We start from the raw sequence: 16,256 nt of genomic DNA on the forward strand, positions 1-16,256 counted from the left end.
CAATGGGAGAAACCACCAGTTTCAGAAAACGCTACTAATTCACAAGGATTGTTGCTCAGACAAAGTCCCGATACATTCCTTAAATTCCAATAGAACAAAGACTTCACAGAATATCGGATGCTATACAAAAGGGTGGTGCATATTAACGAAGACATGCAGCAGGCGGATCGGGCAGGCTGAACCTTCCAAGCACCTCCGCCAGTGTTGGGCAAAGGGACAGGGACATGCGGCCGGGAAAATCAGAACAAAAACGAGGCCGCGTCCTCCAACAACTGGAGAGAGCGCATGGCAAATGGCCCATGGCCTCTCCCTTTGGGCAGCAATAAAGTCACTCGCACACCACTCCTCTGGCTCCTTGGGCCACACAAACCTCTGGCGCCGGGAATTTTCCCGCCCAGCCCCGGGCACAGCGCAGCCACCTCCGGCCTCCCGACACGAAGCGGGACGAGCCAGCGCTGCTCCGCCACCGCCTCCTGCCGAGGCCCCAGCGGCAAGGAGACCGCGGGCAGCCGCTCCCGCAGCGCCCTCAGCCCAGGGCCAGCACGGGCCGGCCACGGCACAAGCCACCCGCCACAGCCCCCTGCCGCCCCCTCCCGGGCCCGCAGCGAGCCCCGAGCTCCCGCAGAACCGAGCGCGGCTCCCACCTGCGATGGCTGGGGCCGCCTCCGAGCTCCGCCGCCGTCTCACCGGGCTCCGGCCGCTGCTGCCGCCGCTGCCGAGCCCGCACAGACGCTCCGGCAATGGCGGCTCTCCTGCCCCACGGCCGCCCTGGGGGCGCCAGCGGGGCCGGGCTTGTCCCCGCTCTGCCCAATCAGCGCGCGCCAGAGCCACGAGTGACGGCAGAAGCAGCCAATCGCAGCCAGCGGCGGGCTCTGCACACGGCACAGCCCCGCCCCGCGCTCTCAGGGCCCGCCCCGGGCTGCGTGAGGGGAAAGGCGGGGATGAGGAACAGCCCCGGAACGGGCCCGGCCCGCGCCGCCATTGAGCTCCCAAAACAAACAAAGTTGTCCGCAGCTCCCGGCCCGCCTTGCCCAGCCCTGGCTGCTGGGTGACTCCGGCTCAGCGGGAAGCCCTGGAGCCTAACTTCTCCTATGTCCTAATTAGGAGCATCAGTGCATTACTTTGATTTCCCCCCCCAAAAAACAGAACACTGCTCCAAACCCCACTGGTTGAATGGAGGAGAGGAGAGATTTCTTGCACAAAACTCCCAAAATCGTTTGTCCCCAGGTTGGGAAGAGCCAACCAAAGCGAAGTGAGCCGGGACCCCCCAGCAGCGCCTCTCTGCCGTCCCAGCTGAAGCCCTCGCTGGCTGCTCCAGGCTGGATCCAGCACTGGGAGCACTGGGAAGGGGCCCCGGCAGCCCCACGGCCCCCACGGCAGCTCCAAGGCTCCACCAGCCGGGATGGAACGTGGGACGGGGAGCAGGGGAAGGGACAGGGATACCGGCGCCGAGGGAACACGAGGGACACCAGGGGCGCTTCACAAGCATTTAATGAAAAAAATAAATTGATAAGAGAAACAAAACCAACAGCAACTGTGGCACCATAGCACAGGGCCACACAAGGACACGTCCGCCTGCAGTGGGATGATGTTGGCCCGAGTCCAGGCACCCACCACAGCCGCCCTCTCACTGCTCTCCACAGCCACACAGGGAGAGAAAATTTAATCAAGGGTTCATTAGTTAAGGACCCAGGACCGTTTCCTCATCAAACACAGTCAGGGGCAAAACAGGAGATATGAATTGAATTTATTGCCAATAAGCTCAGAGCAGGAGAATAAGAAGACCCTTAAAAGCACCTTCCTTTCACCCCTCCCTCCTTCCAGCTCTGCATCCTAACCTGGCAGTGCCGGAACACAGGGAATGGAGCCATGGTCAGTTCATCTCCGGGGCTTTTCCCGTTGCTCAGGGACAGGAGTCATTCCCCTGATGTGCTCTGGGGTCTCTCCCACCAGAGAGGTCTCCAGGAACTTCTCCAACCTGAGTCCATTCCATGGGGAGCAGCCCCCTCACAGTGCTGCAGCGTGGGTCACTCTGCCACGGGGTCAGTCCTTCCAGGACAGGCGATTCCAGCGGGGGCCCCTCTGTCCACAGGTGTCCCCCAGGGTCACAGCCTCATCTCAGGCATTCCCCTGCTCCAGCATAGGCTTCTCCAGGGGCTGCAGGTGTACCTCTGCATCCTGGTGAATCTCCAGGGGCTGTCAATCTGCAATTCCCATTGTTGGCCTGTGTCCCAGTGGATGCTCCTGCCTCTGTTTTCATCCAGGTGCCAGGGCTCTCTGCCCAACGGGGGTCACTGGGGATCATCCAACGCTGATCCTCCCATGGGGGATGGAGCTGGAGCAGCGCACGAAGCTCTTCCTGCACTTGGGGCACTCGCAGGGCTTCCCGTAGTGGTGCCTCCGTTGGTGTTGGGTCCAGTGAGAGCTCCTGGAGAAGCTCTTCCCACACTGGGGACACTTGTAGGGCCTCTCCCCAGTGTGGATGTGCCGGTGCATGATGAGGGTACAGTTTTGTGAAGCCCTTCCCACAGTCAGGGCAGCGGAAAGAAGAGCCTCTCCTCTGTGTGAATCCACTGATGTTTGATGAGACCTGAGATCCTTGGAAATCTCTTCCCACACTCAGGATGCACTGGTGTGCCCCGAGGCTGGAGCTCCAGCTGAAGCCCTTTCCACACTCCCCACACGTGTAGGGCTTTTCCCCTGTGTGGATCCTATGGTGGTTAATCAGGACAGAGATCTTCCTGAATCTCTTCCCACACTCCCCACACTCCTAGGGGCTCTCCCCAGTGTGAATCACCTGGTGCCAGATCAGATGGGAGCTATTCTTGAAGCCCTTCCCACACTCCCGACACTCCCAGAGCCATTCCCCAGGGTGGACCCTCTGGTTTTCCCTCACCTTGAAGCTCCAGCTGAAGCCCTTCCCACATTCCAAGCATCTGTGGGGGTTCTCCCCATCATGAGCTCTCTCCCCCAGCTCTGAGCTCCGGCAGGATCTCCGGACGCCTTCCTGGCACAGGGGGGATCTTTCCTCCTTGCAGCTCCCTGGGCTGGGTTTGCAGCCCCTCCTCATGCAGGATCTCCGGGGCTTTTCCTCCTCCTCCATCTGGCCATGGCTTGGGAATGACAAATCCTGGTTTGGGGGAAACCAAAGTGGGAGTGCCTTGGAGTAGAGGCTCCTCCTGCCCCAGTCCATGTCTAGAGCTCAGCAGGAGTCTTGTGTCCATGAAAATCTCCAAAATATCAAGATTCAGCTTGAAAAAACTCCCCCAGGAGTTCCCCATCTCTTGTCTTTCCACTTTTGGGCTTCCAGAGGTTTCAGTTCCCTGGGATGATGGGGGTCCAAAAGCTCCAGGGTTCCCCCTTCTCTGGAGTCCTCCTTAGCGATGATCAAGGGGCTTTTCATGGGGTCCATGGGGTCCCTTCTCCCCTGATGCTCTGCTTTGAGATCCCAGGGATCCCAGGAGTGTCTCCTCTCCAGGCTCCCACCTCTCCATTCTGCCAGGGTCCCCCAGCTCTGGGATCGCTCCTCTCTGCTCTCTCCACTCTGGGGGTCCCAGGGGTTCCTCTCCTCTGTGCTCCTGGGGGTCCCCTGGACCAATGTCCACCCCCAGCCAATACTGGGCAATGGCCACGTGGACCCCAAAGATCCCCCAAGGGGCTCAGCTTTGGGGTCCTGCAAGATCCAAACCTACACACCCGGAGAAAAAAACCTCCTAGGGATGCCAGACAATATTTGGGGCTCAATTCCTCAATCTGTAAGTTCTGAACACAGCCCAATAAAAAGACCCTCTCAGGGACCCCCGGACAGATTTGGGACCAGCTCCCCCTCCCTGCTCACCTGCAGGATGAGGTGGGGGCGATGGGCCTGTGGCCGGGGGTTCTGCAGACACATGGGGCACTGGAACCTCCAGCTTCTCCTTCTATTCCTGTTCCTGCTCCTCCTTTTCCTTTCTCCCTCCTCCTGCTCTTCCTCCTTCCTAATCCCACCTCCTCCCCAGTTCCTGCCTTCTGTATATTTAGAGTGGAGAACCTTGCTTGTTTTTAGAACTAGAACGAAGATTCCAGATGGGACAAGCCTTGCTGGTTTTACTCAGCAGTATCAGTGGCTACAGGTCGTGTTTGCTTTGGTTTGGTCCTGTCCTCGTTCCTCCTCAGTGCTCAGGCTGGCCTATGGGGTGTCCTTGTTTGCTGCATTTTCAGAGTTCCTCTTGGATCCTTTGGGCAATAGGCTGTGCCCTGGGAGGAATCTTTGTGCTCCTTTGTGACACAGGAGAAGCTTCCAGGCAGTTTTTGCGTGAGCGGCTGCTGTGGTGTCACAGGAATGTTGCCACGTCCCCGTGGTGTTCCCGTTGCTGTGGGACACGGAGGCCTCAGTGTCCAGAGCGGCTCTGGGCGCCTGCTTGTTGCCAGAGGATCCTCCTGCCCAAGGCATTCTCAGCAGCCAGCCCAGCCCCTGACGGGTGTCCTTCTGTGCTTGCAGGGGTACAGTCTGCAGACGTGTGCAGCGCAGCCAAAATGATGCAGCAAGTGGTTGCTGCAGTTGGCACTCTGTTCTCTGTGGCTTATTCGGGGTATTTTTTAACCCACTTGGCACGTAAATTGAGGTTTTCCCTCGGTGCAGCATCTGTGGCTTTGGGCTTGCTTTGTGCTTTCTGTTCTTCCACTGGAACTGAGTTGACTCTGTAACCAAATTGCCATGAGGACACGGTTGGTTTGGGAGAGCTCCTGCCAGCAGCTGCAGCTGAAAAAGGGGGTGTCTGCAGCCAGCGGGGCGTTCACAGCATTTGCAATGAGGCCTGGGGGGGGTTCTGTTCCCTCAAGCGGGGAGTCTGTGGCAGCGGAGCCTGGAACCCCCTCCGTTTGCTGTTCCAGCCAAGAGCTGACACAGCCCAGTATTTTGTGCTGCTCTCTTGCTTGCTGTGTGAAGGGCCTGTGGCTCCTGGAGGGATGCTGTGAAAGCAAAATGCTCTCTCCGCCTTGCCTTGCTCATTTCCCACCACAGGCAGTTTTTTCCTGACAACATCTGGTTCATGTTCCCTCTCCCGTTGCAGGGCACCTCACGCGTGGATCCCGAGCAGCTCCTCCTTCGGTGAGTGGGAAAGAAAGCTTTGGTGTTCAGAATTGTGCAGCAAGTTGTGAGCTTGGCTTGTGGCAGCCAAGTGCCAGCCTGGGAGGCTGAAGGAAAGTTCCTGTCAGTGTCTTTGCAGCAGCAGCAGCAGCAGCAAAGAGATCCCTGGCAGTTTTCTCTGTTTCTGCTGAAGAGCTTTTGAAGAGCTGCAGGACTGGTTTTGCAGGCAGAAGATTGCTTGCTGGCTTTAGCCATGGTGGAATATGGAATTCCCAACAATAAGTGGCAGTGTTGACTTTAGCCCATTGTTAGTTTGAAGAGCTCTGAACCCTATTTCTGCTTAGTGCAGCTGGATGTGTAGCTGAGGATAAAGAAGGTGAAAACTGAGATAGAACTTCCCGTCCCTCACGCTCCCGTCTGTCCACAGGGCACCAAAGCAGCATCAGCACCTCCTCTGGCTCCCTCTGCTTGCAAAGAGGAGGCCAAAGAGGAGGAAGAGAGCAGTGAACTTCCCGCTGTTCTGGGAGACGAGGGCGAACAACCCGCGGTTTGGGAATACAACGGCGAGGCTCCCGCGGTGTGTGACAAGGACAGTGGACATCTCCCAGCATGGGATGAAGACAGAGAACATCCTGTGCCTTGGGAAGAGGAGGGTGAACATCTTCCAGCATGGGAAGTGGACAGAGAACATCCCGTGGCTTGGAAAGATGATGGTGAACCTGCATCATTTTGGGAAGAGGACAGAGAAGCTGCAGTGCTTTGGAAGAGGATGAGGAACCTGCAGAGTTTTGGGAAGAGGATGGGGAACCTCCCTCTGCTCCTGAAGAGGAAACTGAAGCTCCCTGTGCTGCAGGATCCTGGGCTGAACATTCTGACAGCAGCACAGCCCTGCAGCCAGAGGGGAGCGGGGAGTGGAGCCTGATGCAGCTGAGTACGTCTGCTCTGTTCCTGTGTGCCAGAGCAGGGTGCTGTGTGTGTGTCTCAGCATCAGCTGCACCCAGTGTTGCTCTGCAGCTGTATGGCACAGGGTCATTTATTGTCCTTCCCCAGCTGAGAGCAAGGGGCTCCTGGCCCCAGGGAATGGGGCTGCATTCTGCCTCTCATCTGAGAGGGAGCATCTTCCACGTGGTTTCTTTCAGGGAACAGTGTGAGCGTGGGGGAGCCTGCTGAGAAATACCTGGAACTGGAGCAGATTGGCCAAGGGTAAGTGCAAGGCAGTTACTTCTGCACAAGCAGGGCCCAGGTATTTTGCTGGTGCAGGATCCAGTGAGAAGTCAGGAGAGCTCCAAACCCCTTCAGACACTGGGGTACAATGCTGCTGTCTCTCAGTGCTGATCAGAGTTGATAACTGTGGTCAGAAGGCACCGTCAAAGGCCCCTGAGGCTGGCAGTGTCCTGTCTGCAGCAAGGAGCTGGAACTGGAAGATCTTCTGTCCATGGAATTGGATTGCCTAAGAGAGCAACTCACCGTGTGGTGACTGTAAGTGTAAAAAAACAGTTCTCAAGAAGATTTCTGTAGATCATGTTCTAACAGAAGGTGGGCATGAAAGGCCTGTCTGCACAAACCAGCCTCTGGAATAAGTTGTGATATTAAAGGCTAAAGTGCTTGAAACTTTCCAGCAGAAGAGAAAGTAAAGCAAAACAATATCAATGTATACAGTAGAAAAAATGTAAACCTGTGTGTATTGGCCAATGGTAACTTGCTTAGCCCGTGGACCCTGTAGAATCCTATAAAAGGTGTGCTAAAGATAGAAATAAATGACATTCACTTTTACTTCTGTGAAGGGTTGTGAATAGCTGGTGGTCTCTCAATAGTATCTGGTCTCATTCTCCACAAAACTGCTTCCATCTGTAAACAGCTCCCAGTCTGCCTGTTCCAGTGGGACATCTTTCAAATCTGCTCTGGCTGAACAGGTGTGTTCTATCACTGCCACACGATCGTGTTCCAGTGGGCCTTCTTCAGTTGTGGTACCTAGGAACAAAGCTGGATTCAGAAGGTTAGCTGTCTTTAGTGTGACATCATCCTGCTCAGTCAGGATTACCTGGAATTTCATCATCCTGCTTGGAGATAGCCAATGGCCCCCTTTTGTTCTAAAACAGTGGTCACCATGTGTGGCACATAGACGTCTATGTGTCTACCCATCGTGAGTTTCCTGGCTTCTTGGATCAGCATCACAGTGGCTGCAACTGCCCACAGGTATGAAGGCCATCTGGCACTCACGTTGTCAAGTTGTTTGGAAAAGCAGCCTACCAGCCTTTTCCAGCTTCCCAAATGTTGGGTCAGCACTCCCAGTGCTGGGTGTGATCTTTCATGCACAAACAGCTGAAAATCTTTGGATAGATCAGGCAATCCTAACGCCGGAGCTGTTGTCAATGCCTCCTTCAGTCTGAGGAAGGCCTCCTTCTGTGGTCTGCCCCAGGTAAGCGGTTGTGTCTTCTGGGCTTCATACAGGGGTTTTGCAATTAGTCCATAGTCCATGATCCACGGCACCACTCTGTCATCCCAAGGAAAACTCACAGCTCATGCAGGTTCTGGGGTTCTGGAACAGCACAAAGAGCTTGAATACAATTAGTACCCAGCTTACATTGCCCTTGTGAGATTTCACATCACAGGTAAATCACAGTCTGCAGGGCAATTTGTGCCTTTCCTTTAGACACCTTATATCCTCCCATTCCCAGCTGATTTAAAATTTCAATTGTTACCTTTCTGCAGGTTGTTTTCTCTTCTGTAGCTGTCAGTATATCATCAACATACTGTAACAGCAGGTATTGTTCTCTTGGTACTTGCCCATTCTCAGTCCAAATCTCCAGCTCCTTCGCCAGCTGGCTTCCAAATAGGGTTGGACTGTTCTTGTATCCTTGTGGGAGTCGTGTTCAGGTGAGCTGAGTTTTCCTTCCATTTTCTGGATTTTCCCACTCAAAGGCAGTTTCCTACTTTCTTTGTCAAGGGGTATGCAGAAAAAGGCATCTTTTAAATCAATTACAGTAAACCATTTCTATTTCTCTTTTATGGATGTTAACAATGTGTAGGGATTAGTTACCACTGGGTAAATATCTTTAGTTATTCTATTTATTGCTCTCAAATCCTGTACTAGTCTGTATTGGTCAACACAGAAATCTGGGCTCGAGTGTTAACTACAGAAGTAATAGGTGCACGTTTAGGACCCGCTATTGTTATAATCAGTATGTCTCCAGTTTTGTTATTTCTAGTGAGCATTTTAAATACAACCAACCTCTGCCTCTCTGCTCACCCATGAGAGGCAGAGTTACCAGTTTCCCTGATTCTAAAGCTGTTTGGGCTCCACTCCCAGAAGCTGAGAAGGAGACTGCTTTGGCTCCCAGCCCGAAGCCTGTGGAAGTGTGCTGGGTTATATAATGGGGCATTCGATACAATGAACTTGAGAAAGTGCCAATTAAAAACTACTTTACTCAACTTTTAAGTGATAAGCCATCTATTACGTTTCTGGGGACCCTCTTCTTTTTCTCTAGTGACCACCCATACTGGCGGTTAGAGATTTGTTTTCCCTTTTCTGGGAAAACAAATTTGTTAAGAGAACCAATGTATCTAACACCCTTTGCTTTCTCTGATTTTCTTCTGGGATTTTTTTACAGGTCCATATTTTCTACTGCAATTAATTAGCTCTTTTTGAGGTTAAATTTGATTAATGAGAGGGGTTTCCCTCTCTTCTGTTTCTTTTAGCGAGTCAGCATTTTTGAATTTTTGTTATGGAGGGCTGCTTGCAACAGATTCATCTTACTCTTTTCTTCGTTTAATTGTTTTTGTAAAATTTTAACTAGGTTTTGGAGCGAGTCTATTATAGTTCTTTCCTCACTTCTTTGCTTAAAGCTAATTTCTATAGCTGCTGTAAGACAAGCTCCCAAAACTGAGCAGAGTATAGTTTTATTTTTGCCCAGTTTAAATTTTGTTTCATGTTGTAAAAAAGCATACTCTATCAATCACATTTTTCAAATTAAACCAGTTACTAAGCACCCACTCTTCCCCTCCTGGAGAGGGTCTGGCATTGTGTTTTGCTAAAAGAGCATAAAATGCAGCTTTAACTTCTGCACTGCCATTTTCAGTCATTTTTACAAAGGGAAAACCACTACAGGGAGGTATAAACTTAAATTATACACACACACACACAGCTTTTTGCTTCCCTGTATGGGTGAAAAGACCAAATCTGTTTGGGAGGCACTCCTTCAGTTTAAAATTCTGGTTGTCTTTCTGCTACACCAAGCAGTCAAAATTCATACACACAACAACAACATCAACAGTCCCACCCTTTTGCACTAAGTGATCTTTTGTGAAATTCTGCAGACAGAGCCCTCAAGTGAGTGTGGGGTGCTTTTCACCTCGGTGTGTGCAGTTTGTGGGAAATTCGAGTCGCCCCCCTTGCTTTCTAGACACCGCTCGCTCTTTTGGGAGTGTCGGGCTGGGTGCGGCTGGAGCGAGACGTCCTTCCCCTAATACAGACTGCACAACAAACCTGCAGCCCCTTCTGTCTGTCAGAAATCCTGTCTGTGACTCCAGTTTAAATGTCATGATTCGCTAGCACGTGTGGGAGTTGTGAGAAGTTTGTTTGATCTCAGAGTGCAAAAAGGACACGAAGGGATTTCAGTTTAAATCACAACAGCAATAATGTACCTTTATTTTAGTGCCAATAAGGGTTATGCGATAGAGGAGAGGGGGGGAGAGAGAGGGAGAGAGATAAAGAAAACAAAGTAAAGAGAGAGAGAAGAGGGGGGTTATAGCTACCAACGGATGAGACGGGGTCACTGGGGTCTTTTTCTGTGGGAGATCTCGCCGAAATTAACTTAGTCTTATGTAATTCTTCCCCAAAGTTACCTTGTTTCCAATGTGCTAATAAGCACCCCAAAGAAGTACCTGGTATGGAAGCATTGCTGCCCAAAACCCCTTTAATCTTCTCCATGTTACAACTATAATACACCACAAATGCCAAACCTGCGACGCTTTCGCAGTTGTCTTATTGACGGTGCCTAGGCAATATGAACAGGAATTCCTTTAGTCCTACCACGCGCAGCTTTATTGGCAGGCACCCAGACCAGGTAAAGCACCTTACCTTTCTCTCCCATAGACATTGTGAGCAACAGAGACAGTCGTGGCTGATGGGCTCCCCAAGGATCCCTCGGTGCCGGCTGGATCGTGATCGGGTCACGAGTTCACTCAGCAGCACTCACAATGTCCCATCTGGGGTGCCAAAATATTAGTGTTCAGGAACACACATAACCATGGAATGATTATATGAAGGTGCTTTATTGAAGAGATCTGGGTGTCAGGGGTACACATACCCAAATCTGACCCATCTTGGTTTTGGGTTGAACATGTTTTTATATTCTATCATTATATAACTTACATATTAATTATTAAACTTGCATTGTTGTATTGTAAGCATGGTTTTTACCCAAGCATGGATTTTTCGTGATTCCCCCCCCAGCCCCCTAACATTGTTCCTCATGTTCTTTAAACAATAATTATATCTAATCATATCTAACAATTGTATCATGATCATCTACTGATTACACAGGTGCAGTTTGACCTGATCTTTAGCAAACACAAGGCCTAACATTTCCCAGAGCCTACTTTTCTCAGGGCTTTCCAAACCTAACTTTCTTTCTAAGTCCCCAAATTTTCTAATTTTCAAAACCTTTTGCTATCAATGTCATAGTCATTTCATAGTCATGTCATGGCCATGATTCTGTTTTGGTCTTCTCCTGCTCATGGTCATCTCACTGTAAGGGTCATCTCACAGTCACCTCATGATCATGGTCACACATGGCCATGGCCATGTTGTGGTCATCTCATGGTCATCTTTTGGTCCCAATGATCTCATGCTCATGGTCACCTCATAGTGATGGTTATATCACTGTAATGGTCATTCCATGGTCCTGGTCATCTTATGATCATGGTCATCTCATGGTCAGTCATCTCATGGTCATGGTCATTTCCTGATCACCATCATCTCATGGTGATGGTGATCTCATTGTAATGGTCATGGTCACAGTCATGGTCATGGTTCTGTCAAGTTCATGTCATGGCCATCATATGGTCACGGTCATCTCAAGGTCATGGTTGTGTCATGATCATGTCATGGTCATGGTCATCTCATGATCATCTTGTCGTCATCTTATGGTCACGATCCTGTCATGGTCTTGATCCTGTCATGGTCATGTTGTGGTTATCTCACGGTCATGGTCATCTTATAGTCATGGTCATCTCACGGTCATCTCAGAATCACCTCATGGTCACAATGGTCTCATGGCCATGGTTGTGTTGTGGTCATCTCTTGGTCACAATCATCACATGCTCATAGTTTCCTCATTATGGTCATCTCATGGTCATTGTTGTATCAAGGCCATGGTCATCTCTTGCTCATCTCATAGTCTTAATGACCCCATGGCCATGGTTAAGTCATGGTCACCTCATGGTCATCTCATGGTCATCTCATGACCTTGATCACCTCATGGCTGTGTCATGGTCATGAAATGCTCATGGTCATCTTATGGCCACAGTCATGTCATGGCCACAGTCATAGTCATGTCATGGTCATGGTCATTTCCTGAGCACCATAATCTCATGTTCATTGTCATCTCCTGATCACAGTCATGTCGTGGTCATCTGATGGTCACAGTCCTCGCATGGTCATGATCATCTCATGGGCACGGTCACAGTCGTGGTCATCTCATGGTCATCGTCATCTCATGATCGTCTCCCGGTCAACTTATGGCCACAATCATATCATGGTCATCTCATGGTCATGGTTGTGTCATGTCACAGTCATGGTCATCTCATGGTCAACTCATGGCCACAATCATATGGTCATCTATGGTCATGGTCACAGACATGGTCATCACATGGTCACGGTCACCTCACGATTGTCTCATGGTCAACTCATGGCCACAATCATATCATGGTTATGCCAGGATCATAGCTGACTCATCTCATGGTCATCATCATGGCCATCTCATGGTCATGAGTAGCAATGGGGAACGAAGACACACGGACTTCCTTGCTTGCTTCAAAGATCCTTTATTGTAACCAACCGAGCCTTTTTATACTCGAAACCTAACCCAAAATTAACCAAACTTAACCCAAATCTAACCCAAACTTGACCCAAACCTAACTCAAACTTAACCAAACCTAACTCAAACTCAACCAAACCTGACCCAAACTCAACCAAACTTAACTAAACCGAACCAAGCACACATTGGCTGCCTGCCACTGCGGTATTGCTGTTGATGTGTCCCTTTACCCAATCAGCTCTCTGATCATGTGGTGGCCACGCATCTCCCCAGCCAATCACTGCCTCACCCATGAGATGACCACCAGCCCACTCGCGGACCATCTGACCCGCAGCTGAACCCTTCCCAGAGTGCTTTTTGGGGAACAAAAATGAACGGAAGTAACCAGGATTTAACAGAGGTGGAAAAGGTCCTTATTCTGTAAGGGTTTTCTTATTTCCCACAGTTATGGTCATCACCATCATCTTATGGTCATGGTCATCTCATGGTCATCTTACAGTCACCTCATGGTCACAATCATCTCACAGCCATGGTTGTGTCATGATCATCTCATGGTCTTGATCACCACACAGCCATGGTGTGGTGTGGTCACCTCTTGGTCAAGATCATGCCATGGTCACAGTCATGGTCATCTCAAGGCCTTCATCATTTCATGGCCATGGTGGTGTCATGGTTATCTCATGGTCATATCATTGTCACGATCATCTTATGGTCATCTTGTGGTCACAGTCATTTCCTGATCACCATCATTTTATGCTCATGGTCATCTCACTGTAATGGCCATCTCATGATCATGTCATTGTCACCTCATGGTCATCTCATGGCCATGATCACGTCAGGGTCACCTCAAGGCCACGGCTGTCCCATGGCCAAGCTATGGTCATCTCTTGGTCCAAATCATCTCATGGTCAAGGTTGTGGTTGTGTCATGGTCATGGTGATCTCCTGGTCATGGTCACCTCCTGGTCATGGTCACAGCCATGGTCACAGCCATGGTCACAGTCATGGTCATCCCATGGCCATAATCATCTCAGGGTTGTGTCACTTGTTGCCGCCGGTTTGTCTACCTTTGTTAAGTTCGAATTAGTTTGTCCCAGTTGCCCCCCTGTTATCTAGAGTGGTCTGTTCCCAGTTATCCATCACTGTAAACCCATCCCTTATTTCCAGAGAATTCCCCATCCATCACCCTCATCCTGCCCTCAAGTCTGTCTATGTAAACCCAACCCTTTATTCTAGCTCTTTCCCTGCCCATTATCCCTTCCTCGAAGCCCCATTGATTGTCTAGCTGCCGTCCCTCCCCCGTGTCACTACCATTGGTTCTGAACATTGTAATCCCCTCCTATGACCACTCCTCTGATGTATCCCCATTGGTTAGTGCTTTCACCGCCCCTTGCCTTTAAAACCCGACGCACAGAGGTGCTCGGGGTCTCGGCTCAGACCTCTTCCCTGCAGTCCCAGCCCTTTCCCTTGTCATCGCTCCCTTGCCCTTATAATAAAACTCTTTCCTGGGAAGTTGGAAGAGACTGAGTCCTCTCTCTCCCTTCGCCGCGACCTACGACCATTGGGATTCACAGAGCCTGACTGCGTGGAGCTCTGGAGGTTCCGTGTTGAGACGCATTGTGCTTGCACGGTTCCCCACTCTTGGCGTTGCCACCGGCCAGAAAGTCCAGGGCTAGCCAAAGCGTGGAAGGCCGTGGGAAACAGGCAGCGTCAGTCACTCATGATCACTCTCATCTCACGGCCATCTTGTGCTTGTGTCATGGCTGTGGTCATGGCCAGGGAACCTCTCTGTGATCCCAAGTACCAATTTTGGGACACTCAAGGACACTTGGGGACAGCGAGGCCTGGTCTGATCCCTCCCATCCCACTGCCCCTCCATGAGCCTGATGTGCCCCTCAGCCACATTCCCTTTTTCTTTCCAGAGTCTCTGGGTGATCTCAGCAGTGTCGTCGGCCACCACGAAGCTCTTGGATCCCAGCTCGAAGGAGATGAAATCTCACCCGTCTTAGCCCTCCCGCTGGGAGCCATGGATGCTCCCATCGACCAGGAGGTCACAGCCGTAAAGCCACTGTGAGGTGTGGAGACCTAGGGGGATTGTATCCACAGAGACACATGGAGTTGTGTCCCAGCCCCACAGATCCCATCCCTGCCCCATGGATCCATGTCCCAAAGCCATGGATTTCCATTCCAGTCCCACAGATCCCATCCCAGCTCCATGGATCCATGTCCCAAAGTCATGGACCCCCATTCCAGTTCCACAGGTCCCATCCCAGCCCCATGGATTCCATCCCAGCCCTACAGAATCCATTCCAGCTCCATGGATCCATATCCCAAAGTCATGGATCCCATTCCCACCCCACAGATCCCATCCCAGCGCCACGGACCCTATCCTAGCCCCCAGGAACCCATCACAGCCCTACAGATCTCCATCCCAGCCCCACAATTCCCATTCCCACCCCACAGTTCCCATCCCAGCCCCACAGATGCCCCCACTCACCCCTGTTCTGGTTGTACCAGTGCCATAGCGTCTCCAGGCCCTCCGCACCCACGTGCTGGTTCACCTGACAGTTCTGAGTCTGGCGCTCCCAATATCCCATCTCGGCTCCATCCTCCATCCACTGCGTCAGTGGCTCCACCCGGCCCTGCTCGCTGTCGTAGCGCGTGAAGGGGATCCTGTCCATGAACCCCAAAGCCATGAACTGGGGGACCCCCGGGCTGGGCTCTGACACCGCCACATGCAGGTAATGCAGGGAGTGGAGAACTGGGGGGACACGGAGATTTGGGGGGGCTGAGGGGGTCATGAATCAATGAAAGGGGAACTGGGAGAGCCAGGAAGGGGTTTGGGGATCCTGGGGACAAGGAAAGGGGATCCAGGGGCGAGAGAGGTGGGGTGGACAAGGGGGTCCCAGTGTCCAGGGGCTCAGGGGGTTCCAGAGTTATGGAAGGGGGGGTGCAGGGACTAAGAGAGGTGGGGTGGGGGTCCCAGCAGGTCCCTGTGCCCAGGAAAGGGGGTCCAGGGGTCCCCAGTGCCAAGGAAAAAGGTCACGAGGTGGGGAGAACTGGGATGGCTGGAACGGGGGGCTTGGTGCCCCCTTGGTCTACTTGATGCAGAGGAAAGGGGGGGGTGGGAGCTGAGAAAAGCAGGAATGGGGGTCTGGGGGGTCTCAGGGTGAAGGAAAAGGCGGGGTCTGGGGACTGGGAAAGGCGGCATGGATGGGAAAAGGGGTGTGTGGGGGGGATTGGTACAGGATAAGGGAGTGCAGGGGTGTGGGGTCCCAGTGCTCAGGGCTGGAAGTTCAGGGGGGTTCCAGGGCCCAGAATCCCCACTAGAACCCTCTGCAATCCCCCAGAGACCCTCCCGGACCCCCTGGGACCCCCATACATGACAAGCAGGGGGTGAAGAACTGGGGGGACACAGAGATTGAGGGTCAGGAAGCAGAACCGGGAGAGCCAGGAATGGTCCAAGGTTCAAGGAAGGGGCTGGGAGAGGCGCAATGGGGGATCCAGGGGGTCCCTGTGCCCACGAAAGGGGGTCCAGGGGTCCTGGGGTTGAGGAGAGCGGGGTCTGGGAGCTGGGAAAGGCAGGAATGGGGGTCCAGGGGGTCCCTGGGTGACGGGAAAGGGGGGCTGGGGCGGGGAGAGGCGGGCGGATCCCGGGGACGCAGTTTGGGAGACGGGAAAGCGAGAGGGGAGGAAAGGGGAATTCCAGGGAATTCGTCTTGTAATAAATGGAATTGATTCGTGCTGACTAAATTGTAACTGTTATTAAAGTTATTATTAAAGGCAATCAAAATAATTAGTGTTACAAGGCAGATGTACCCCCTTTACAGATGTTACATGTTAAAATTGAGGTACAGGATATAGTTTGGAAAATAAGTGATGTCTCAAGACTAAAACAGCCTTGAGATGGACAAAATTAGAACGATTTTAGGCATTGGGCCTGAAAATCAGAAAATATCAGACTAATTAGTACGCTTAAGTAACACAATGCTTCGTATGCACACGCAAACCTGTAAGGTTATCCAAAGGATGAGGAAGAGAAGCCTTTGTCAAAAGACCACCAAAAGAAAACTGAACACCCCCTAACAACAAGTGAAGCATGCACTGTGAAGAATAGTGACATAAAGTCAGAAAAATTGGAAATAGGAG

At 51.8% G+C, this 16,256-nt stretch overlaps 2 protein-coding genes and 1 pseudogene across 2 annotated transcripts in view; all 3 read right to left on the reverse strand.

Annotated features, from left to right (window-relative positions):
• LOC131588612 (zinc finger protein 239-like) overlaps nucleotides 1-16,256 on the reverse strand; it is a 102,369-nt gene that overhangs the window by 33,278 nt on the left and 52,835 nt on the right. The gene's annotated exons all lie outside the window — the stretch shown is intronic.
• On the reverse strand, nucleotides 2,351-3,998 carry LOC131588629 (zinc finger protein 676-like). Its single transcript, XM_058857589.1, has 3 exons — nucleotides 3,839-3,998; nucleotides 2,897-3,130; nucleotides 2,351-2,711 (listed from the first exon to the last, which is right to left on the reverse strand). The coding sequence occupies exons 1-3, from the start codon at nucleotides 3,890-3,892 to the stop codon at nucleotides 2,532-2,534; spliced, it is 468 nt and encodes a 155-aa protein (XP_058713572.1). The 5' UTR covers nucleotides 3,893-3,998; the 3' UTR covers nucleotides 2,351-2,531.
• LOC131588467 (class I histocompatibility antigen, F10 alpha chain-like) lies at nucleotides 7,589-14,955 on the reverse strand (annotated as a pseudogene).

Source organism: Poecile atricapillus, chromosome 26 (assembly GCF_030490865.1).
Source record: "Poecile atricapillus isolate bPoeAtr1 chromosome 26, bPoeAtr1.hap1, whole genome shotgun sequence".
NCBI classification, from domain to species: domain Eukaryota; kingdom Metazoa; phylum Chordata; class Aves; order Passeriformes; family Paridae; genus Poecile; species Poecile atricapillus.

Excerpts from the sequence above, each read along its gene's own strand:
- LOC131588629 (XM_058857589.1), bottom strand. The coding sequence starts at position 3,892 with ATGTGTCTGCAGAACCCCCGGCCACAGGCCCATCGCCCCCACCTCATC. Across the intron at positions 3,131-3,838 it reads GCCCCCACCTCATCCTGCAG|GATTTGTCATTCCCAAGCCA; the intron begins GTGAGCAGGGAG and ends CCCCCAAACCAG. Across the intron at positions 2,712-2,896 it reads GCTTCAGCTGGAGCTTCAAG|GATCCACACAGGGGAAAAGC; the intron begins GTGAGGGAAAAC and ends TAACCACCATAG.